A 25395-nucleotide genomic window follows, 5' to 3' on the forward strand; every position below is an offset into this window, starting at 1 on the left:
CTGCCATGCAGGAACTCTCAATCAAAGCATACCTGATAGATGGCCCTCCAGCCTCTGTTTAGAAGTGGGTGGCAGAGGCCATGCTCTCTCTGGGGAGGACATGAAGCCACTTTGTGCTTTTTTGTGGGATGCTCTGTGGCAGCCAAAAAAGACCATTTTAGAGTTGGAAGCTTCAGCTCCTGCTGGGCCAAGTCCAGCTTCCTTTACAGCCATGCAGCTGTACAACATGATGGAAGAGTCCTCTGCCTCCTTACACACCATCTCATTATAAGAATTCAAAAGGAATGTGCAGGAGCCCTGGCAACACCACCATGTGTTTCCCAGTCTGCAAAAGGATCCCCCACACCTTTTGGGGTCCTGGGTGCCATTGGGGCCAGAGATGAGAAGGAAGGGGGAAACGAAGGGTTTATGCTCCCATCTGCCCTCCTGGCAGAGTCCCAAACCTTATGCTAGGCATAGTGCCTGCAATGGCCATGGGAGAGCCCTCATGGCAATGCCTGCCCTGAGCGAGGACATTAGATGTGGCAAAGGTTCCTTGCCAGCTAGAGAGAGAGGGCCCCTGGTACTCACCTCTTCTCCTGTGTCTTCTGGCTGGCTTGCCTCTCTGACCTTAGCCGTTTCAGGCTGTGCAGAGATGATGCAGAGAAATCCTTTGCCATGGCTTTTGGCTGGCCTGTCCTCTGAACTCTGGCCCCAATGGGCTGAGCAGAGATGTTGAGAAGGGAAGTTTCCATGACTTCTGGCCAGTTTCCTCACTGATCCCTGGCCTTAAAGAGGCTGGGTAGAGGTGATGTGGAGAAACAGAGACATGGAGGGGATACCCCTCACCATCTGCTCCCATGGCTCCCATGTGCTGCAATGCTGTTTGCAGAAATCTCCTGTGCTCCCAGCATGAAAGAGGGGCAGCTTTGGAGGAGAGGGAGAGTCATTGGCAAAGCCAAGACCTTTCTCCAGTCCTGGGAGCCCTTGCCATATTAAGTCTTTCTTCATGCTTCCAAGGCAGCAAGAGAAATAAAGAGAAGAAGCTGCAGAGCAACAGCAAACACATCCCAACGGGTCTCCCTCTGAAGCCAGCTCCCTCTGTTGAGCTGGCAGACCCTGAGCTAGGGAAGCCTGAGCTAAGGATGACCCTTAGCCAGTGCTCTTGGGGTCCTCTGCCATAGCCACCACCAAGGAAGGCGGGAAAGGCAGGAGAGAGGAGAACAAGGGAAGGCTAAGAAAACTCTCAAACCGCTTTCGGAGAAAGGAAAAACTTCGCTGGCTCGAAGAGACACATCCTGCTAGGAGCTTAGGCAGGAACAAGATTGAGGCCCAGGGGGGCTAGCTCCTCCCTATATAGGGGCCGGTCTTTTGTTTATTGTCCCTGCCTACCGGAGCAAATAGGAGGAGCTAAACCCAGAATACAGGAGGTTAGGACCCTGTCTGCTGGGAAACAGATTCGTCCTTTTCCGCTCGCCGCACCTTACTCTTGAAACCTCTTCCCCATCATCTGCAGATTATTACTTCTTTAATTAATTTTAAGTCCAAACTAAAGATTTTATTTTTTCTGAAGCTTTCTGGACTGAACTTTGATATTCTCTGATAATCCAGACTAATGGTGCATTATTATTATTTTTGTAGTTTTATAGTTGTGTGAATGGGATAAATTGCTAGTTACTGTATATTATTTTATATCGTATGACTTTTAGATTGTACGCCATCTGCAGGCTTTATGTTGTTTTAATGACTTTGTAAAGTGCTTTGTAAAACTTACGGCACTAAATAAATAAATAAACAAACAAATAAATAAATAGTATTACTATATTTCTATGTTGTTCCAAGAATTTCTTGCTTAATTGACAAGGGAGGTCTTTTGGTCATTGCAGATGCTCCAATAGTTAAAATCCTTAACAGAAACCATTACTAAAGCCAGTGTTACAGCTGATCTGCTGCAAAACCTTGAGCTCTCCTAGTAGACCTATCCTTTGCTTGCATGAAGGTTAATAGTATCATAGATAATAGGATTTGCTCTGCTGGGACACCATTCAGAATATGCCTGAAGGGCTGAGTCTATGATCAAGGTTTTTTTTTATCTTACGATTTTTTTAAAGTATGTAATTGAGGCTCACAAGCATCTCTCGAAGAGATAGATCAGTATAACTTAAAACCATTACAACATGTTGTCAAGCAAAAATAGTCTTTATTCAAATTTAATGGAAACAGGGGCCACTGTACTTTGCAATACGGGGAAAAATAAAAAAAATATAAAACAAGGATATTGTCACAATACCAGAAAGTGGAACTACCTTTTTTCCCTTCCCTATTGTTTACTGTAGGTATCTATTTTCCTGACTGTGCCATTCACAAACTCTGCAAGTCCAAAGTATTAAAATGAAAAAGTAATATGAAATTTAAGACTTTGTACTTCCCACTAAATGACATACATCAAAGGGCATCAATTAAAGGGAAAATTGTTGAAGTTATCATACCTACCTAGGAGTCATCATTCCAGTCTTAGAAGCCCATCAAACTCTAGTGCTCATTCTCTATGGCTATTCTGGAAACCCAGTGGTGTTTGGTGCCCAAATGAGGTTCTCAGCCTCAAGTACCAGAAAGGGCAACAGAGAGGAAGCACCAGACTGGACATTTACAGACACACCGGGGGGGCGGGGGGGGGGGGCGGGACAGGGGGGATGTATTAAAAATGTACAGCAGTGACATGTTCTACTCCAATCACTTGTGCTACAACTACCAAACATGTACAAAAGACTTCTCATAGAGCTCTAAGTGTGGTTGCAGCAATTTTAAGATCTGGAACAAGACCTTGATCTAGATCGGGAATGTGACCTAGAGGCAGACCTCGATCTAGATTTGGATTGGGATCTTGTTTTTGAAACTGATTTGGATCTGGAGCGAGATTCTGATTTGACATTTTGCTTAGACTTGGAATTTGACCTTGACCGGGATTTACGACTGGTGTCCATTTCCTCACACTCGCCCTTTGATTCCTTTGTGGTGGGTTCTGCTTTTACATGCTCCTTTCCCTTGGATTGAGATCTGGATCTAGACCTAGACCTGGAACGCTCTTGATCTTCTCTCTTTTTTTTCTTGCTGCCAGACTTGCTGTCACGTTTACTCCGCCTCTTGCTTTTCTCACTTTTGCTCTGACTCCTGCTTCTGCTCCTACTGGCATCCCTGCTTCTCTTCCTACCTTTCCTTTTATCCTTGCTCTTGCTACGGCTCCTGCTCCTGCTCCCTTCTTTGCTCCTGCTTCTAACCTTGCTGGCACTCTTTTCTCTCTCTTTACTCCTACTGCTCCTTACATTCTCCCTCTCCTCCTCCTCTATTTTCTCTTTACTACCACTTCTACTCCTGCTTTTACTCTTACTCTTTTCTTTGCTGGGACTTCTGCTCTTTGCTTGGTCATCATCATCATTATTGTGAACCACATCCTCTGGTTTGTCTTTACTTTTACTTCGGGATTTCTCCACACTTCTGCTACGGCTCCTGCTTTTATCATCTTTACTTGGACTCCTGCTTTTTTCCTTTTGGCCTCTGCTATGACTTTTGCTTCGACTGCGGCTCTTGCTTCTGGAATGCGATCCAGACCTAATAACCAACAACAAACAGCAAAGGAACTGTATAAATCTTCTTGCAATAACTGGCAGTATTAAAATGCTGCCTCTGTCTAACATGCTTTTCTAACAAGATTCTCCAAATGCATACACACAGAGCTCCTCTTACACTACCTAGGCAACATAAGGTGCTTTGGGCCCCTTGAGGCACCCAAAACATTTTTGGGTGGGCTGCATTCTTTGGGGTTTATCAAACAGGAGGAATTTCTCTTAAATTTAAGTGAAAAGAAAGTGGGGCCAAAATGCATTCACATGAATTCGCTAGTTTAGCGCAATTATGTGAATGCGCATTGCGTTTGAACTGGCTTCCCATTGCCCAAAAATAGCATGCCATTTCTCGAATTTGCATGTGGCAGTCTATCACGCAATAATGAGAAACCCCATGATTGCGCTCGGACTGACTTCCCATTGCCTGAATTTGTGTGTAGTGGGTTATCATGCAATAACATTGAACTTCATGATTGCGTTCAGATTGCTATTGGATTATACTTCCAATTTCTCTTGTCTGATAAACTCCTTTGACATTCCTGTGCTATCAGATGTAAAACACAAAAGGAGATAAATGACTTGATCAGATCAGGGACTAGGTTTTAAAGCTAATAATGGAATCAGAATTATCAAAAAATTCAAAAAATCCTTTAAATGATCAATGCAATAACCCTTGCTAAAGTCTGCTTACAAATTTGTACAAATATCTGTTGTATGATAGAACAAACAAAAATCACTCCAATAATTAGAAGGTCTTGATGTTTCTAGTTGATTAGTAGATCACTGTATAAACTGCAAATAATTGTGAGTTAAGTGGGAAGTACATAACAAAGTGATGGTTTTGACTATACAAACCAAAAGTCCTGAAATCATACACAAGGGTTAAGTAGCTAGACGCCTCAGACTCTCACTTTTATATAGTGAGGCTTGTAGATGTCAATTCAGAGTAACAAAACTCCATCAATACTGTCTGAAGTATGTTTATAATACAGTAATTACTAATTAATTTTACCTGGATCGTGATCTGCTTTTTGAATGACTGCTTTTGCTACTGCCACTACGACTCCTGCTTTTACGAGAGTGTCTGCTTCGAGAGCGAGACCTGAAAGTAAAAGAACTGCTATAGTTATTAAGTGTCTATAGGTTAACCATGTGCTGTTTCTAGGCTCCTGCTCCTGCTCAACAGGATGGGACCAAAAGAGATCATCTAAACTGCCACCACTCACATAACTCAGTGGAAAATTATTGGGGGACCTTGTCTTGTGCTTTCCATCTTGGACTCTGCAGATACTTTCCTCTGCCTCTGGGGAATAAAACTAAGGTGGAACTGAAAGAGTGTGAAAGACAGGAAGTCTATAAATGAAGCTTAATTCTAAATAGTAATGCACATTAGTAAAAGAGTATCTCTAATAATATCCTTCAGGCAGTCACTTAGAGCTACAAAGTTGCAACAGCCTACCGTATATATTCGACTTTAAGTTGAAAAATGTATGCACCAAAATGGACTCCAAAATCTTGGGTAGACTTATAGACGGGGCAATGAGTTAATGCTTATAAATTTCCTGAAAGAAGAAGTGCCCACCTTCCTCTGTAGCCTTGTAACGGCTCCCTGTTTGAAGCCCCAGCGAGCTTTCCAGGCAAACATTCTCTGAAGATGCCTGCCACAGATGCTGGCAAAACATCAGGAAGAAACTCTGCTAGAACACGGCCACATAGCCCGAAAAACCCACAAAAACCTATGGATGCTGGCCATGAAAGCCTTCGACTTCACACGCTCTCCTCTCTCCCTCTGTGTGTGTGTCTTTGTTTTCCCTCTCAGCCTTCCCGCGCAGCCAAAGCTAACAAGCTGCTGTTGAGGCAAGGGAAACAAACACACAGAAAGTATGCCCTGGCTTGTACCCCGTTTTGCCTGGAAATCCTGGGGGTGAAAGGCAGAGAGAGAGAACGGTCTGTCCTCCTTTTTGCCAAGCCCTGATCCTTGGGAGTCCTTGGGGTGGAGAGCAGAGAAAGAGTGGGGTCTGTCCTCCTTTTTGCAAGCTATGAGCCTCGGGAGTCCTGGGATGAAAGGGGGGGGAGAGAGAGAGAGAGAGAGAGAGAGAGAGAGAGAGAGAGAGAGAGAGAGAGAATGGTCTGTCTTCCTTTTTGCAAGCACTGATCCTTGGGAGTCCTTGGGGTGGAGAGAAGAGAAAGAGTGGGGTCTGTCTTCCTTTTTGCAAGCTATGAGCCTTGGGAGTCCTTGGGGTGGAGAGCAGAGAAAGAGTGGGGTCTGTCCTCCTTTTTGCAAGCCCTGATCCTGGAGAGTCCTTGGGGTGGAGAGCAGAGAAAGACTGGGGTCTGTCCTCCTTTTTGCAAGCCCTGATCCTTGGGAGCCCTTGGGGTGGAGAACAGAAAAAGAGTGGGGTCTGTCCTCCTTTTTGCAAGCTATGAGTCCTTGGGGTGGAGAGCAGAGAAAGAGTGGGGTCTGTCCTCCTTTTTGCAAAGCTATGAGCCTTGGGAGTCCTTGGGGTGGACAGCAAAGAAAGTGGGGTCTGTCCTCCTTTTTGCAAGCTATGAGCCTTGGAGATGCTTTTGGTAAGGGGAAGAGTGTTTGTGTGAGTGTGCGCGCGTCGAGGTTTGTTTCTCCTTTCCCATGCCGAGACTGATGCTTTGGAGAGGTCCAGAGAGGGAAATATAGGGAGGGAAGTGGTGCTTTGTTTCCCCCTTTAGATCTTTTGTAACATCCTCCAGTGTTTGACCCTTGATTTATCCACGGGTCATATCAAAATCCAGGATTTTGGATCCGAAAACTGCCCTCGACTTATACATGAGGTTGACTTATATATGGGTATATACGGTATATCATTTTTAGCCAAGGTTTAAAAATAAATGTAAATCCCCTAACATTTCTATCTAAAACATTTCCTTAGCCTACTCATGAGATTAGGCGTTTCATAGGAACTTCTAAATTAATATTTCATTTCCCTGATGCATAACCTGTACTCAGGTCAAGAGGCTACCATCAGGACAAAATACAGAGTTTCTGATTGTCAAGGGGGGCAGGCAAGGCTGCATTTTATTGCCCTATTTGTTTGATCTGTAGGCCTCTATGCTCACAATCTGGATTAAGTGACCGATGGCCTCTAGATAGGTTTATTGAATTTTGGTGATGTCAGATAAGTTTTCAGAATAGATGTGCAAATCTGATTTTGTAACTGTGACCAGAAAGAGATAGGCCAAATAAAGTGGCTTTTGGCCACTCTGGGGGTGTGGGGTTTAGATGACGCACGCACTCAAAGCAGCCAGAAGACCTGCTGAGGTTGCGCCAAACCGGCAAGAGCCTGCCCTTTTAGGAGTGGATTTAATCCGCTCCTACTGGCTGCTAGCATGGGACCATAGCAGTGGCCCACTTTGGGAGTGGTTCGTGAGGTTGCCGCGGTCCCAGGCCAGGCTCTGTGCTTTGATGGTGTTCATCTGAGGTTGTCTCTTCCTATGGCCTTGCAAACCTATGAGGTCTATCCCCTACTCAAAGTTGGTTTCAGGCTTGCTGGTTCTTGCACTGCCCCTTGCTAGAGCTGCCCACTTGTGGCCTGCTCTCTGTTCACCTGAATGGAGTCTGAACTTCCTGCTGCTACAGGAGGAAGTGAAGTGTGATAAGAAATTGTGAGAGTTGTCAGTGTCTGCTAAGTCTCCAATCCTCCTTCCTTCTCCCTAGAACCAGCACCTTTTGCTTGTCTTTGGTATCCATTAGTACTGGATCTAGTGACACCCTGAAAAGCTTGGTGCCCAGCAAGGGTGCAAAGGTTGGACTGTGCTTGAACCTTGTGTTTACATTTGATTTACTCAAATCTGATGCCTCACCACCATGACTGCAGCCTTTGCTTTGGCACTAAACTGGATTCCACCCAAGCTCTTATCTATGGCAAAGGAAAATAACTTTAGAATCTTGCCTCAGTGCTACCTGATCACCTGGTAATCCTGTATAAGCTCCTTGGCCCACAGGAAAGATGCCCCAGTCTTTAGAGATTGAAACAGCAGCTCTTAGTGCTGAAAATGAGGGGGCCTGGTAGGCTTTCTTAAGGGGCTGCCTCTGCTTCTCTATCCTTAGCAACCTTGAGAGAGTCCTCATCATCCTTGGCATAGACTGAGAATGAAACCAGCAAAGACACTGGGGCATTGACCAAGGATATGTGCAGCTTTGATACCATGTTGTCAGGCAAGCTATAAAATTGCTTGACATATCCTGGATCTGGCCTGTTGGTGGCAGCCTTGCTTCATTCTTCCCTGATTACTCACATACAGGTCCACTAGAGTGGAGAGGTCCAAAGATGAAGCATTAGCCTTTGAAAAGCATTCCTTGTTGCTCAGGAGCAAATCAGGATTGGGGCTGCTCAGTGGGCAGGCTGAGCCCCAATGTCTTAACCACTGTTCTCACTGTTAAAGTCCTGTGGCTGGAAAAGCATGATGGGGACACATCTAGACTGTCCTGATCTTCCTCAGAAGAGCGCTCACCTTCCTCTGAATCTGGGTAAGTATCCAGAAGGTCATCCACTGTATACTCCTCTTCATAGGGGTGACCCTCCTTTAAATGCTTCCTAATTAGAAGGGACAGGTACAACCTTGGTCCTTGGATTCAGATGAATCAATTCCAGCAGAGTAACACCCTGCTACCCAAACCAAGTTGTGAAGGACATCTATACTAGATGAGAAAGTTTCCTTATTCTCCAAAATGGCCAGAGAGCAGTTTGGCATGAAAATTCTTGTGTAATTGGCATGGTGCCTGCACACTGATTCTTTCATCACCTGAAAGGGCATGGCAATAGCAGACCACAGGAAAAGGGAAAGGATTACTAGTCCTCCTTTGGTAAGGCTGGCCACTCTGGCAGTGCTGGCAGGGGTTGCTCTTGCCTGTCTGGCTTTTTGTCTTGCAATTTCAGAAATTAAGGCTGTGATCTCCAGGGTATTATCTTTCTCTGTCATTATGCGGTCAGGGGGGTGGAAAGTCCCTCAGTGTCCCCTAATCTCCAGTGCTTGCCCCCTATCCTCCAGTGCTTGCTTTCCAATCTCTATCCCTGGCCTGTTTTGGGCTGGGTGCTGGTGGCATCCCTGTACCATGACACAGAGACATTTAACCTCCCCTGCTGGCTTCAGGCTTCTATATCCATAAGGGCCTCCTGCTCCAAACGTATGGAGCAGAAAGGCTTCAGAAGACCTGTTGCATATCCAGTGCAACTACGGCTTCCCTCCTTGCCCTGAGCTGAACAGTGCATTTCTGCTACCCTTGCCTCTCAGCACTCAGAGGAGAGACAGAAAGATTCAGAGTATTAAAGAGAGGATTGGATACAAGTGTAAGAAAGGGATATTTTATAGATAGATAGATAGATAGATAGATAGATAGATAGATAGATAGATAGAGATAGAAGTAGTATAGAGAAAAATTGAGCAAAGCTGAATGTGTGCTACTGTACCTAAAGGCAGGAACTAGACTGGGCCTATATGGAGGGCTGCTCTGCCTCAAAGAGGCTTTCACATTACTGCCTATCAGAGTGAATGGGAGGAGCATCGCACAACAGGTTGTTGTTCCTCCTTTCTCCACTGGGAAACACACTTATATAGACTGTCTGATCTCAGTAGATTTTGCTAGTTAACTCTCAAGCAACTACACCAAAGCTGTCTTCTGTGCTGATTTACAATCTACATAATATAGAATAAGAATACTTGGAATTTAATTCTTAATTTTCTCTGACTGAAATATCAGTTAACAGATAAAGAGTCAGAAATAATTTCAGAAACAATGATTACAGGTGTGCTGAATTAATATTTTAATATTTGCAATGTACTGGAAACACTGAAGTGCTACCATATACGAAAAATCAAGTCAAGATTGCATGTCCTTCTGCCTCAGCACTGTCGTAACCAACAGTCTTTCCCAACCCTACTTGGAGATGTCAGTTTATTGTTACTTCACAAAAAATATACACCACTTTTACAGATAAAATTCTTCAAATGGCTGCAGCAATAAAAAGTTGCTTATGAAAATTGTTACAATAAAATTTGTATTGTATCAGTCTGGGGTGAGCTTTACATACAAGCCTTCTGTTCCTGAACAAAGGAGCAAACCTCACCCTACACCTCATATTTACTGGACAGCAACCTCATCTCAGAAGCACCCATTGTCCCCATCTCTCAAAGAGCAAATCTGATTAACAGATAATGTCCTGAGAATAGATGGGGAACAGAGCAATTGGGAAAAGCTTGATTGGGTTGGCCTCTTCCCACAGTGCCAGTCATAGCTCTTGGACTTGGCGGAAACCCAATGGGTGCCTTGGGTGAGCCACATTCTCAGCTTCAGAGAAAGCGAAAAGCAAATCCACTCTGAACAAATCTTGAACCTGATTAGTTCACCTTAGTTACCCTAAGTTGGAAATGACTCGAAGGCACGCAACAACACACCTTTATTTCTATGCTATCACCATAACCCACCAGAAAAACCTCACAGTTTCATGGTGTTCCTTAAATGTTCTAATGCATTTTTAAGCAACAATTATCCAACTAATGGCCTACCAAGGCGCACACCTACCTTGAATGAGTCCTACTTCTGGAATAGGAACGGCGGCGCCTGGACCCAGGCCTGTCTTCTACTAGCCTTATCTTTCTACCATTTACTTCTGTCCCATCCAGCTTTTCAAGGGCTCTTTTCATGTCAGAATAAGATTTGAACTCAATCACACCTTCATTTTTTCTGCCTTTGTGAGCGTCAGCATATGTCACTTCACCTGCTTGACGCATATAATCCTAGAAAAGAACAGAGTATTAAATATAAAACATTTGTGCTTTTTTTCAAATTCTACCAGACTTCATACTGTTAGATTAAGCCACTGAAAAATAGGCGTGATTTATATTCCTGTAGATGTGTGTATGTAATAAAGATGACCTTGATTAATCTTAATTCTCCTCTCAGATACACAAATTTCAAGTGGCCATGGCCCTTGGCATGGATACTTTTGCAGATTAAAAACCACACAAAAACACATTTACCTATAAAAACACAACATTCATATTTTGGTCCTCATTCTTGTAGAAAAAGGCTGAAATGGGAGTTTGCATCAAATCTACCCTAAGGTCTTAAATGTAAGGACTATTGTATTTTTCAGTTCATATGACACACAAATTCAGCCATATTTGCTCTGTTGCTATGGGCCAAAAAAGGCTGAGAACAGAGATGAACATCTAAGAAAACAATGGCTAAGTACTGTCGGTCCTTGATATATGCTGGGCTTTGGTTCCAGGGCACCCTGTAGATATCATGTCCCATTATATATAATGGGTTAGTTATACAATGTTGCTCTTGTATAAAATGGCAAAATCAAGGTTTGCTTTTTGGAATTGTTATTTTAAAAAAATAATTCATGTCGTGGAGGGTTGAATCTGTGGATACTGTATAAACCTCTGATGACGAGAGTCCAAGAAGAAAGTTAATGATGGAGGGAGTGCACAGTAATGTTTCTGTGCATGTTATTCTTCACTGTAGTTTGGGACATGGCAAAGATCTGGTCAAGCAGCTTTCATCTCCTCAAAGCGTAAAGAGAAAAGTGTAATCCAGCTTCAAAATGGAGTTGAAGACCATCCTGTTCAGAGAAGTGTTCCCAAGGCATTGCGTGATTGTCACTTGCTATTTTATGTTCTTTTTTGTTGCCTGTTTTACTGAACCATTTCCTGTATTGCTATGTATTTCATATGTATTATCCTATTATTTCTTAGATTGTACGCCATAGGCAGGTTTACTCTTTTATATTTATTGTTTTATGTACAGCGCTGTGCAAATCTACAGCACTATATAAATAAAGAATAATAATAATAGTAATCTCCTCTTTAATTGTGGCTAGGAATCGAGACCACAGCAGAGCACATTTTGGCCCAGTAACATCAAAAGGAGTGGTCCAATGACACATAAGGCAAACATTGCTGTAAGGAAACAGGAAATTTTCTGTTTTTTGCATTAAAGTTGGCCTGTCTGTGGCAGCTTCTCTGAAGTCAGAGCCACATGGGGGATTAGGTTTAGGCTTCTGTATTATTTCAGAGGTTACGAGTAATACTAGCTAGGGCTGAAGCTCGACTCAAGCTTGCATCCTTCTGAGGTCACTAAAATGAGTACCCAGCTTGTTGGAGGCAATTAGCTTACAGTTGTAAACCGCTTAGAGGCTGCTTAGTTCAGTATGAAGCGGTATATAAATGAAGCTGCTATTGCTATTTTGGAAGCATCTTCTCCGCATTTAAGAGCATAAACCTTCTGAGTTAGTGATATGTATATGACACTCAGTAAAATTTGCATAGGTTCATGCTTAAGAAATTCATAATTTATTCAACACTGTACATTCAAATAGTAGAGCTATTTTGGGCAGCCTTTCCATGACAAACAAGTAATTGTTTTCTGTTGTGTAGCCCAAAGAGCAAGAATTCAAAAGAGGTCTACAATTTTATTTTCAAACCTTTATCGCTACTGGTGGAAGCAAAAAGATTGCATACCTTCAAGTCCTGCCAACTGCAACGGCTTGACAGATTTTCAACGATCAATCTATATTCAGTACGGGTTGGAGGACCGTACTTGTCTCGTCCACTTCTTCTATAACCATATCCACCTTTAGAGGTGATAACAGATGCAATACTTCAACTAAGGTAGTGGAATCAGGGGTAAATGTATACCCCTGAAAAATAAAAATAAAAACTAGTCTACCAAGCAGTCAGCAATACATTTAATTCCCCCCACACCCATTAGTCTAAACTACATTCTCCTTATTTTAAAAATACATGTTAACAGTCAGACATTTAAGAAGGTCTATATACATAGGTCTAAAACATTAGCACATAATTACAAGACTTTATATTTGATATTTACTATTAAAATTGAACATGCAACTAAGTTTAAGTTAAAAACAAATTAATGGTTTTCAAAGCATAATAACCAAATCACTATATCAGTTACTAATGTTACTTACATTGTTTTAAAGTTTTCTGAATATCTGACATGAACAAAGGTTTTCAGGCACCTATTTCAGTTTAATCACATCTTTCTCTAACCCTTGGGGTCCTCACCACCCACGTCTAATGGGAAAAGGTTGCGGTCGTCACATGGCTTCCTTTTTTTGGTCAGCCAAGGGCCACAAAGGTCAAAGAGCCACTCATGGAAAGGCAACCCAGGGTCAGCAAATGGAACAGGCAGTCATCTTAGCCTCAAAGGACTCTTAATTGAAACATTGAGTCTTTGTTAAGTCTATGTTAAACAATCACATTACAAATAAACCATTCATATACAGTATTTCCAAAATAAAATAATATTAAAACTCAATTATTTAATTATGTTTAAGAAGTTGAATATAAATTAACATCTAAATAATATTAATTTAATTAAAAATGCAGTAGTTAAACTTTATATCTTTGGGTTTTTCCCCCTTTAAAATACAGCTTTACAATAATACATTTTATAAAGAAAAAAAGTCACTAATAGAAAGTTATGTTAATGCTTACTGCGTCCAGAACCGTAACTGCTGTCGCGGCGAGGGCCCCGGGCATGTTCAACAATTACACGCTCCCCACAAAGATCTTTGCCATTTAGCTCATAAACAGCATCGTCTGCATCACGCACATCATCAAACTCAACAAAGCCATACCTGGGGAAGACAAAAGCTGCTCCAATATCAACTGTGTTAACAATTGTTGCAGAAAGACAAACAAGAGAGCACTGAAACCATGTGCTTATTTGTCTAAGTTCTCTGAGCACAAACTGAACATGGGAAAATGAAGCCATGAAAGTGCCACATTTTTCAGAAGCAATCAATATACCATCAAGAAACACTTATAGAAAAACATATATTATACACTAGACATAAGACTATGCCAAATGTACTGTTCCTTTTTTATGCCTTTATAGTTTCATGACAAATCATCTAAAGTATATTATAAGGGACAAGGGATAGTGCAACACACAAGTGCAGTCTGGAGTGATCCCTCTTTAGAATTCCAGCCATTTAATCCCATTGGTCCCCTATACAAGTTGGAGGGATTTCCCGGACTATTTCTCTACTTTTGAAAAACTCAGGATCGTCTTAACTCTGAGAATACCATCCTCTTGCACTCTGAATATGCTGTTTTGACTATGGACCATTCAGATTATTAGTATGCATGGCTAGGCCCTCTGTATATTAAATCGTATGAAGAAGGTGTTGATTATTGTTTCATGGAAAACAAAGTAAAGCTTTTAGTTAGCAAGGCCTATGAACACTATGCAGAGGGGCTCTCAAGGTTGTTTTTTTTAAAAACTAACTGGTGAGATGAAGGTGTAGTTTTATTTTTCATCAATCCATAGGAAAGAAAGCAAATCTTCTTACTAGTACAAGAAACATATCCTGCAAAGTTTGCAGAAGTGAAAGCTTTTAAGACTACTCCATTAAATGTTGTTGTTGTTGTGTGCTCCAAATTGTTTCTGACCCCAAGATGAATCTATCTATCATTGGGTTTTCTTGACAAGTTTCTTCAGGGAAGGTTTGCCATTACCATCCTCTGAGACTGAGAGAGTGTGACTTGCCCAAGGTCACCCAGTGGATTTACATGAAAAAGCCAGGATTCAAACCCTGGTTTCCAGAGTCCTAGTCCAATGATCAAACCACTACGCCACGCTGATTCTCCCTCTAAATTTACACACTAACCATATTAGGTTAACATTCAACTCATTTGCTAGACAGAATTAAAAGGTAAAAAGTATTCAACTGGTTCCAAATGAAGCAAATAAAAAAACACGAGGTAGCTTGGGGAACAAGTAACAACTCAGATATGTTCAGTATCCATCTCTGGTGTTAGGAAAATGCACACCTCATATCACTATGTTTTCTATTCGGAAATATAAATCAGGGCAACTGTTAACTTCTGCATTCTCCTTCTGTTCTTTAGCCAATGAAGCAGAGAAAGATGTCCAGTGCCTCTGCACATGGCTGCTGCTTCCTCACCGAACCTTAAGAGCTATGGTTTTAAGGCTAGAAAAAAAGTGACCCCAAGAAAGCAATCTATAGTACACAGTCTTGGGGCCTGTACAGACAGGCCAAAATAAAGCTGCTTTGGGTCACTTTGGATGTCTGCGGTTTAAATGATGCATGCGTCCTAAGAGTCCGGAAGCCATATGGCTTCCGGACTCTTAGGACTCATGCATCATTTAAACAGCATACCTCCAAAGTGACCCAAAGCAGCTTTATTTTGGCCTGTCTGTATGGGGCCTTACTTACCAGTAGAACTAACTGATATTTGCAGGAAAGGCTCTGCCAGACTGTCAATGAAAAACAAGGAACCTGATGCAGAATTTCGAAGCCTTAACCCACAAGTCCACCAGACTCAAATTTGCCAAATTCACACAAAACAAAACCTACAGGTTAGACACTGTTATCTGAAGAATTATAAACAACGTCTAGAGTATCAAGGGCACTCTATCATATAGTGATTAAAAAGAAGTGATTAAAAAGAAGCAACTGACACTGGATACTGGTCTAACAATGAACAACTGCCAATAAACTGTTGAAGTTAAAATGTTTGAATTCAACCAGTGATTGTTCCAGTAAAAAGGCTGGAAATTAATAATAACAGTGAGATTTTTTGAATTTTTTTTATGAATAATCAATTTTTAAAAACATGACTTTTTAAAAAGTCGTTTGATTTAAGCCAACTAGGTTTAAATCAGCTGCCAACCAGGTTTAAATCAGCCAACCCTGCCAATGACTGATTTGTTAAAGACAAAAACTCCAAACCAAACCAAACCAACTAAAGGGATGTGTCGTGGACTTTCAAGCGCCAAAGGGATTTCGACAAACTGAAAAACTTCTTGAGTTCTAAACCTATTCTTAAACACCCATACCTTATGCAGTCTTTTGTGGTGCAGGCAGAAGCAAGTGGTGCTGTGTTGGCAACTGTTTTGTTGCAGAAAGACAAATGGGTCATTGAGACCATGTGTATTATTATTTGTCTAAAAAGTTCCCTGGGCCTGAAGTGCACTGACCAGTATAGGAAAATGACACCATGGGAATCAAATGAAGATTAGAGACATAGGGGTGAAACAGACAAGCCAAAAGGAGCAGTTTCCGGCCGCTTTGGGGGCATGGTGTTTGGATGACACCCCTTGAAGCTGCTGGAAACCACATCACGGCTAAGCTAGAATAAAAAGTGGAAATAAACTACTCTAGCCTGGAAAGTGTGCACCTTTGACTCTGCACATAAACACCTCAACGCAAAACCAGGCCCAAAGGAGCGCTCCATCTTAACCCTAACCCTAAAGCTGCATATAAATGCATAGGTGCAGGTGAAAATTTAAAAAGGATATAGCCAGTGCTTGGGGCGGCAATGCAAAAAAGGTAAAGTGTGACCCCTCTAATGGATTTAAGTACAACATACACAAGCCAGACAGTCCACGATGAGGCATGGGGTGAAGGGGCATGTAGGGGGGATATGACTGGACATTGCCAGTGTTTTTCTGGGCAAACCTCTGCTCTGATGCCCTGTCCCAAGTTGCAAGTACAACTGTGTGAACAATCAAAGGGGACAGCCATCCAATGGGATGGCACCTTGGTAGCAGGCAGTCACCAGCTGTGTTTTTGTGCACATGGATGTTAGGGATTTTTTAAAAAATTACCCAGCAGCACAGCTTGATGCCATGCCATCTACAAGTGGGCTGCCTTGGGAGTGGCTGCTGAGGGCAGTGGGGTCTCATCCCGCTTGTGGAAGAAGCAGCTTCAGGCACTCTTTCCTGCTTGTATGTTTCACCCCACAGTGGCATTTGTTAGAGGCAGAGGCAGAAGCTTCTTTTGAGGCTTGGATGGATCATTGAACCGTGGAAGTGCTGCACCACTCAGAAGGCTGAGATCAAAAGAGGCTGGGTGGGCAAAATTTTTCTATACTGTATACAGTGGTACCTCGGGATACGAAATACCCAGGTTACGAAATTTTCGGGATACGAAAAAATCCCATTGGAAAACATTGTTCCGCGTTACGAAAGTTTTTTCGGGTTACGAAAAAACTTTTGGTGCTTTTCGGCGCGATTTCACACGGAATCGCGGCTTTTCCCCATTAGCGCCTATGGGAATTCGGCTTGCGAAAGCCTTTCGGGTTACGAAATTGACAGCGGAACGAATTAATTTCGTAACCCGGGGCACCACTGTATACTCATCTACAAGTCAACCTCGTGTATAAGTCAAGGGAAGCTTTTGGTGCCAAAATTTTGGATTTTGATAAGACCCGTGGATAAGTCGAGGGTACAACGTAGGGAAATGTAACAAAGGATGTAAATGACAAAGCTCCCACACACACACACACACGCACGCTTGCCCCTTGCAAAACCAACCAGCACTTTCTCTGCTCTCTGGGAAGGTAGGAACACATGTACACACACAAATGAGTGCACCCCTTGTAAAACCAACTGGCTCTTTCTCTGCTCCCTGGGAAGGCAGGAACACACTTTTTAGGTGAGCAGCTGCAGCCGAGGTAAGCAGAATGGGGTAGTGGGCAGCACTTCTTTCTGAGCAGTAGTACTACATTGACATGTATATAAGTTGACCAGGATTCTAGGTCAGTTTTTTGACATAAATTTTTTTGACTTATAGACAAGTGTATATGGTAAGTTCAAATTCCAAGTGAAGTATTTGCTGGGGAGGGGGAATGTGTTACCTGAATTCTCTCCCCAGCAACTGGGGTTGGTGGCAGTCACATGCAGCCAGACTAGGGGAACACCTCAGGTGGAGGAGTTCATTCAGCAATGCTTAAAAGATATCAAGAACAGAATGGGTGAATAAGGAAACATAAGAACATAGGAATGAATAAGGAAACATAAGAATGAACTGGTAATAAAAAAAAAATGGGGTGTGATGTAAGGGTGATAAAATCTATGTACCTCAGTGTCTTAGACTTTTTTAGTCTGTAACCCCTCTTTGATCCACCGGGAGAGGCGGGGAAACATAAATAATAATAATAATAATAATAATAATAATAATAATTATTATTATTGTTGTTGTTGTTGTTGTTGTTGTTGTTTAGACTTAAGGTGTTACAACAATTTAATGATGTAAAAAGCAGTGGGCTTTGGTTTTGTGAAAACCTGGCACTTGGTGAAAAGGCAATATTGGTGGCCAGCAGGGTTGGCTAGTTTAAAACAAATGACTTTTAACACTTCTGTTTTTTAAAATTAAATTGCTTTAGTTGTAACAACATTGGCATACTGTAGATAACTTTAGTCTTCCAAACAATGCTTTGTTTTACATTGAGGCTTGGATTTCTCAACAGCTAATACAGTGATAAAGTGGGAATTAAAAAAAAAACGCAACAAATACTTTTTTCCAGAAGAGAAAAAAATCTTGCAAACTCTTAAATAATTATTTTATTTTTTCTCATATACAACTGATTGCTGTAGAATGGCTGAACTACAGGCCCATTATTTTTCAAATTCAAATTACAATTTATTTTGCCTGGCAATCAAGTCACCTAGCAACCTTTTCTGTGTCTACACTATAAATTTACTATGAGGCATGAACCCATGCTCTTCTAATTAATTAGTAAGAACAGAAGAGAGTGAGCCAGTATGATGCATCTGAGGATGCCAGATGTCCATGCTGGGTTCAGGAATGGAAGAAGCACTAGGGATAATATTGCAAACATATACAGTTTGCTCTTCCTTTACGTGGGGGATCCATTCCGTGCCCCCCCCCCATGTAAAGGGAATTCCATGTATGCTCAAGCCCCATTTAAATGAATGGGGTTTGTGCACACGGTGGCGCACATGTATCATGGGCGTATGCGCCCTTATGGGAACGTTGCCCTTTTTCCCACCATGGTTTTCAGCATATGCTGAAAGCCACATAAGACACACCCGCATATGACGCAGGTGCACTGAATTGAATAACAAAGCAAACCTTACAGTTTCAAAAGAAAGTAAGCCAGTGCTTTATAGATTATAGCAAAGCCTTTGGTTTTGTAGCTCGTGAAAAATGATAGGTCAACTGGACAGTGAGGGAAGGTGATAGAAACAGAAGTCAACTCATTTGAAACGTGGTGCTGGAGGAGAGTTCTTCACATATCATGAATGCCAAAAAGACAAATAAATGTATGCTAGAGCAAATCAAGCCTGAACGCTTCCTAGAAGCTAAGATGAATAAAATGAGGCTGTCATACTTTGGATGTATGACAAGACATAACTCACTAGAAAAGACATTAATGTTTGGTAAGGTAGAAGAAAGTAGGAAAATCAAGGAAGCCACAGTCCTGAATCTGCAAGAGTTGAACAGGGCTGTTGATGACAGGGTGGTTTGGGGTCTTTCATTCATAGAAGATGATTTAACAGCAGTTAACAACAACAAATTTAAGGTTTTCCAATCCCATGAAATTTGTTTGCCATTTCCTATACCTCTTCTGGCTCTGAGAATCTTTTGATGTTGTTTTCATTGTTGTCAGTTAAGATGGTCTGGACAGATCTCACAAATAACATCTTGACAAAATGTAGATTTGTGACTGCAGCCTCCTCATTTCTTCTTCTTCTCCTGTGTAATTTTTAACACCTTTGCCTGATGAAGTAGCCAGTGGAGCTTCTAAAACTTGAATGATATATTTTATGTATTTTTGATTGTCATTGTCAATGTCATTATCACTGTTTTATGGATTTTGGATCTTATTGTATTTTGCTGTGGTTACTGGTGGATATGTTTTCTGGCTCTAGCATCTCTACTCTGACGTACCTTTTATTAAGTTTCATAGGATGTATTATAACCTAGAAGTACAGCTGCTATATCAGACCTAAATACACCTACCATAAAGTTTCATTCAGCACAGTTTAGTGCAATATTTTCTAATACTATACATTACTAATTTATTTATCTATGCTGGGATGTCTTTATCACCCAAAACTTTTCCTGTTACGGTAATTATCAGTACTGAATCTTTTACATTTGTTTCCTCAAATCCTTTTCTCACACAAGCATGTAGGTCAATATCTGCCATTCATCTGAATAGGTAGGCTGCAGTCCACAAAGTTTCTTTCAAATAAAATATGCTAGTGTTTAAAATGCCACAAGAGTCTTCTGTTGTTTTTGCATTATGCACAATGGTGATTGTCCTGCTTTATATATATCTTTAAGTCACCTATGGATATTTGGCAACACCTTGCTCCACTTTAGATACAAAAAACATTGGGGGGGGAACCAAACTTGGTCCTTAGGTTTCAGTTTTGGGGAAGGATTCAGTGAGAGCACATGCTTTACATGCAAACAGGCATGGCATCTCTGTGACCCAAACCCCAAACTCCAATGGTAATTGCTCCTTTGATTCATCATCAACCTGGTGAGGCAGAGCCTTATTCTCTTGCTTGCACAACTGCAAGCAATGGAGAGATTAGAACAGTGGCCCTGAAACTGTGCTCTTTAAGATATTTTGGACTTCAGTTCCCAGAAGCCTCAGCCATGTTGGCCAATAGTCTGGGATTCTGGGAGCTGAAGTCCCAAACCCCTCAAAGAGCACAGTTTGGGGACCACTGGTTTGGAAGATAGAACAGAAGTATTTAAATCCTTACTCAGCCATACAAGTCACTAGCTGACCCTGCATCAGTTACTGAGACTGACTGACCTACCTGTCAGGGTTGCTGCTATTAGAATTGGTGTGCAGCCCTAAAAATGCTGGAGAAAAGGAAGGCTATCAAAGAAAAGTGAAAAGAAAACAAACTAGAAAGGACATAGTTCAGTGGTATGCCTCATGCAGGTTTAATCAACAACACATCCAGGGCTGGGAAAAACTGATCTAAGACAACAGCAACTCAGTATAACCCAGCTCCCAATACTATTGTAAATATGTTAATTACAGAGGTTCATTTTGATCCCAACTCAGTGTGGTGTAATGGTTTGAACCTTAGACTCTGTCTCTGGAGACCAGGGTTTGAATCTCAGCTTGGCTATGAAACCCACTGAGTGACTCTGGGTAAGTCATGTTCTCTCAGCCTCAGAAGGCAATGGCAAAACTCCTCTGAAGAAACCTGCCAAGAAAACACCATGATAGGCTTGGCTTAGGGCTGTCTTAAATTGGAAATGACTTGAAGGCACAGATCAACAATAAACAATACCTATTTCCAGACCCTCCTTTCAGCCCCAGATCATTTCTCTATCCTCTTTAGGTATATATGTCTGTACCTGTCTTCCACTCCACCAAATGCATCTGAGGAAGTAGACTGAAGTCTACCAAAGCTCATGCTGCCAATTTCTTTCTTTCAGTTAGTCTCTCTACATACTGATTCTACAGACTAACAGGGCTATAGCTTTGAATTCTCTTTAGGTGAGATGTAGGGTGATGCTTTTTATATTCAATTTATTTAATAATGGTCACAAAACATTCACAATAATTCTGACTAACATATGATAGAGTAACAAATAACACACACAATCTTTTTTAACCCAACCCAGCAGTAATAATAATAATAAAATTACAGAGTTGGAAGAGACCCCAAGGGCCATCCAGTCCAACCGCATTCTGCCATGCAGGAAATCTAAATCAAAGCACCCTCATGTGACAGCTGGTCTTTCAGTCTCTGCCTAAAAACCTTCAAAGAAGGAGACTTCAGCACTTTCCATCGAGGGAGTGTGTTCTTCTGTTGAACAGTCCTCTCTGTCAGGAAGTTCCTCCTAATGTTGAGCTGGAATCTCTTTTCCTGCAGCTTGCATCCATTGCTCCTGTTCTCTGGAGCAGCAGAAAACAAGCTTGCTCCCTCCTCAATATGGCATCCCTTTAAGTATTTAAACAAGGCTAAACCTTCTCTTCTACAGGCTAAACATCCCCAGATCCCTAAGTCTCCCTTAAGAAGCTGAGCCCTCCCTCCAGTCCATCTGCCTTGGTCCAGGCCTCAGATGGAGAGAACTGCTGGACCTCATCCCCTTCCCCACCACCATCCCCTTCTCTTTTTGAGTCCTGTCTTTTTTAGGGGCAGGGAACCATCTAATTAAAAATAATAATGGTAAGCCTCTCTGATAGCCATTAGGGCTGAAGGATGGGGTATAGACACCATAGGCCTCAGAGGGAGTGATCAGGCAGACCCAGCAACATCAGGGACTGCCTGAAGGAAGAGGCCCCTCCCTCCTTTAATTGTCATCTTATATCTGTATTGTGTTCAATTTTTACTGTACACCGCTATGATCATTGCGGAATAGCGGTCTATAAATAAAATGTATTCTTATTATTATTACTATTATTATTATTATTATAAATAATAAATAAATAAATAAATAAGTCTTTCCTCGTAGGACATGGTTTCCAGACCCTTCACCATTTTAGTCACTCTCCTTTCACACGCTCCAGTTTCTCAGTGTCCTTTTTGAATTGTGGTGCCCAGAACTGGACACAATATTCCAGGTGGGGTCTGACCAGAGCAGAATAGAGTGGCACTATTACGTCCCTTGATCTAGACACTAAACTTCTATTGATGCAGCCTAGAATCGCATTGGCCTTTTTAGCTGCTGCATAACACTGTTGACAGCTTTGTGGATAGTACAACACAGTGTGCTCTCTGCGGTGATATAGAATGGTGTTGAAACAATGGATTGGATTCAGATTCACCCATAAACATAGAAATAGGCCCATTGAAATTAATGAGACTTACATTAGACATAAATCAGTGTGATAACTGTTGCTGGAAATGATTCCCCATATATTTTAAGGCTTCATAATTTGAAACTGTGGTGACCAAAGCAGAATAGAGTGGCACTATTACTTACAGTGTGCCTGTGTTATATGCGGGTGCGCTATACGCAGCTTTGAGCATAGGGGCTCAAGCTGTGTGGGAGCGCACGGGGTGGCATGTCCCATTCAAATGAATGGGGTGTGAACCCATGGCGCACATGCGCTGCTGCGCATGAGCACATTCACTTGAATGGGCTTGAGCATGGGCAGAATTTGTCTGACATGGGGGGGGTGTCTGGACTGGATCCCCCACACAAGGCGAGGCTCCACTGTATTTTATTCCTTCATTTACTTCTTCCCTTCACTGTACTCTCAGTGATCCAACCTGGAACAGCATTGGCCTTGTCAACATACTTTCTGAATTGCGGTGCCTAGAACTGGATGCCATATTAGCATTCAATGAGCTCCTTGGGTTGTGAGTTCCTGCATGGCAGGGCCTTGGGCCGGATGGCCCTTGTGGCTCTCCCAACTCTATGACTGTGCGGCCCAAGCTCTCCTGTTGGACCCACTTAGCCTATCTGAGACTGCCCTTCTCCTCGGAGCAACGCCAAGGACATCTCTACTCCGCTGATCAGTGCGCTCCCGAAGGCTCTCCTAAACGCTTGGACTCCCAAGGCCCATAGCTCCCAGACAGCTTGCCCAAAAAGTGATCAGGGACTCTGGGAGCTGGAGTCTAAAAAGCCTGGAGCAGCCAAGGTTGAGAACCAGTGCCTAAGCCGGTTGTCATGCTAATTCAAAGCTAAGTGCCCCAATAAAGCTGGGTAGTCCTTTTAGCGCTCTTGAAGAGATGCAAAGCTAAGTCGAGGCTGGAGTTCTTGGCTGGGACTGAACTGGCAGCCCTTTCGCTTCCAGCCCAACGGAAGGAAGGAAGGAAGGAGGAGGCGCGCTCCCTGCCTTCCCTCCCAATCCATTCCGCGCGGGAAAGGACGAAGAAAGGGCGCGCATGCGCACTGGGCCCGGCCCGCGCTGACAGCAGCAGCAGCAGCAGCAGCAGCAGCAGGAGGGCCTGACTAGGCCCAGGCCTGCCTTGCGAGAGAGGGAAGCCGGCCTGCCGCCGCCGCCGCCTCACCCGTTCTTCAGGTCCACTTCCAGGATTTTCCCGTAGCCCTTGAAGAACCGCTCCACGTCCCGTTCCCGGGCCTGGTAACTGAGGCGGCCGATGTAGACCCGCGGCATCTCCGCCGCCAGAACGACGGCAGCAGCAGCGAGAGGAGAGAGACCTCCCCTTTCCGCCTCCGCCTCCCGCTCTCAGGCCTCGCTCGCTCACGCACGCAAGCGCGTGACGTCACGACGCACGACGCCGGGGGCGTGGCTCAGGTTTTGGTGCAGCGCGCTCCAACTTCGAAAGCGCTGCACCAAAACTTGGGCCACGCCCCCCCACGGCGTGCGTCATCACGTCGCGCGCAAAAGGCGGGAATATTTATCTCCTCTTTGCCAGACTTTACCTCAGTTGGGAGGAACTGCTCCTCCTCTTAGCGCCCTCCTTTCCCTTCTGAGTCCCTCCTCCAGTTGTTTTGGACTTCAGCACCCAGAATCCTTTGCGAGCACGGCCAACGATGAGGGAATCTGGGAGGTGAAGGCAAAAACTTAAGGAGGGCCAGAGGCTGAGAACCACTGCTTTATTATTATTATTATTATTATTATTATTATTATTATTATTAAATATATTATTAATAATAATTTATATACAATAAAATAAATTTAATTAATTATTATTAATAAGTTAATTTATAATAATGAGTAATTTATTATTAATTAGTTAATTTATTATTATACATAATAAATTAAATTAATAATAAGTTAATTTACAATAAATAATCATAAATATTTATGATTAATAAGTTTATTACAATAATAATAAATTTATTTATTAAGTTAATTTATTATTAATTTATTATTAAAAATAATAAATTTATTTAATTATTATTAATTAGTTAATTTATTATAAATAACAATACATAATTTAATTAGCAATGTTAACTTATTATATATAATAATAAATTTATTAATAACTTAATTTATTATCCTAAATAATAATAAATTAGTTAATTGTTATCAATAATTTAATTAATTATTAATAATAATTGATTTATTATAAATAATTATAAATAATTTAATCATTAATAATTTATTATTATAAATAATAATAATTAATTTATATTTCCCGCTTCTCCACACGGATCGCGGCAGGATTACGACAAAGTAAATACAATAAAAACAGTGATAATTACAGTCAATCAATGTTTATTGATTAGCCCTCAGTCCATATCAAAATAACACAAAAGCAGATAAAACACACTATAAAAATTCTATAGAAATTAGAAAAAGCTAAATATAATAAATCTAAAATATGAATAAAATACCGTACAGATACCATGTGAATGCCATACAATTTAAGTACAAAACCCATCAATGAAACAAAATTATAAAACTTGATTATAAAAATCTATATAAAAGATTCAAAATACAAAAAATAGAGAAGGGGGGAAACGGCTTTAAACTGATAGTACATAAAACAAAAGATTGAACATCAGTTACACATCAAAATTCCTCATCACCAATTGCCCCCACATATCTAGCTCTCAACTGTATTGCTTTACATAGAAACCGAGCTGTGATAATAGATACTTTTGAATCTTGACCACTCATGAAGTATGAAGTTCTAACATGGGTATCCCAGAGCATTGATCTCTGATATAGGGACCAAGATACTGGTCTCTTTCCTGTTGGTACAAATCACGCTTGAATAGAATATGAGCTAAATCTTCAGTCTCTTTGCCTCCACAAATACAAGTTCGCTCATCGTAAGGAATACCATTAAATCTACCATATCTTACCATTGTGTCAAGTTGATCAAATCTAACTTGAGTAAATGCCTCCCTCAGGTATTTTGGCATTTGTATTTTTAGATAGTTAGGTCTTTGAAAAGTGCATTTAAAACAGCTCAGCCATTTTAAATTGCCTACCTTACTACCTTACTAAGGGTGGCTATATCTTTTTGGACCTCGATATCCTGGATTCTCTGTCTCGCATCCTTTTTTGCTTTCTCATTGACTGTGCAGGTTACAGGGAGACCACAGCT

General features: G+C 41.8%; 1 protein-coding gene across 2 annotated transcripts; it reads right to left on the bottom strand.

Annotated features, from left to right (window-relative positions):
* Positions 1 to 2159: 2159 nt before the first annotated feature.
* SRSF4 (serine and arginine rich splicing factor 4) lies at positions 2160 to 23564 on the bottom strand. 2 transcript variants are annotated; one of them, XM_089482772.1, is made up of 6 exons: positions 23383 to 23564; positions 13104 to 13246; positions 12105 to 12217; positions 10159 to 10373; positions 4615 to 4704; positions 2160 to 3588 (listed from the first exon to the last, which is right to left on the bottom strand). In XM_089482772.1, exons 1-6 carry the CDS (start codon positions 23487 to 23489, stop codon positions 2784 to 2786), a joined length of 1473 nt encoding a protein of 490 aa, XP_089338898.1. In that variant the 5' UTR covers positions 23490 to 23564; the 3' UTR covers positions 2160 to 2783. The 2 variants fall into 2 exon arrangements, with proteins under 2 accessions (XP_089338898.1, XP_089338899.1); XM_089482773.1 differs by lacking the exons at positions 13104 to 13246; positions 23383 to 23564 and adding an exon at positions 12575 to 12747.
* Positions 23565 to 25395: the final 1831 nt, after the last annotated feature.

Source organism: Sceloporus occidentalis, unplaced genomic scaffold (assembly GCF_023333645.1).
Source record: "Sceloporus occidentalis isolate IW3139 unplaced genomic scaffold, rSceOcc1.0.p SCAF_20, whole genome shotgun sequence".
Classification (NCBI taxonomy): domain Eukaryota; kingdom Metazoa; phylum Chordata; class Lepidosauria; order Squamata; family Phrynosomatidae; genus Sceloporus; species Sceloporus occidentalis.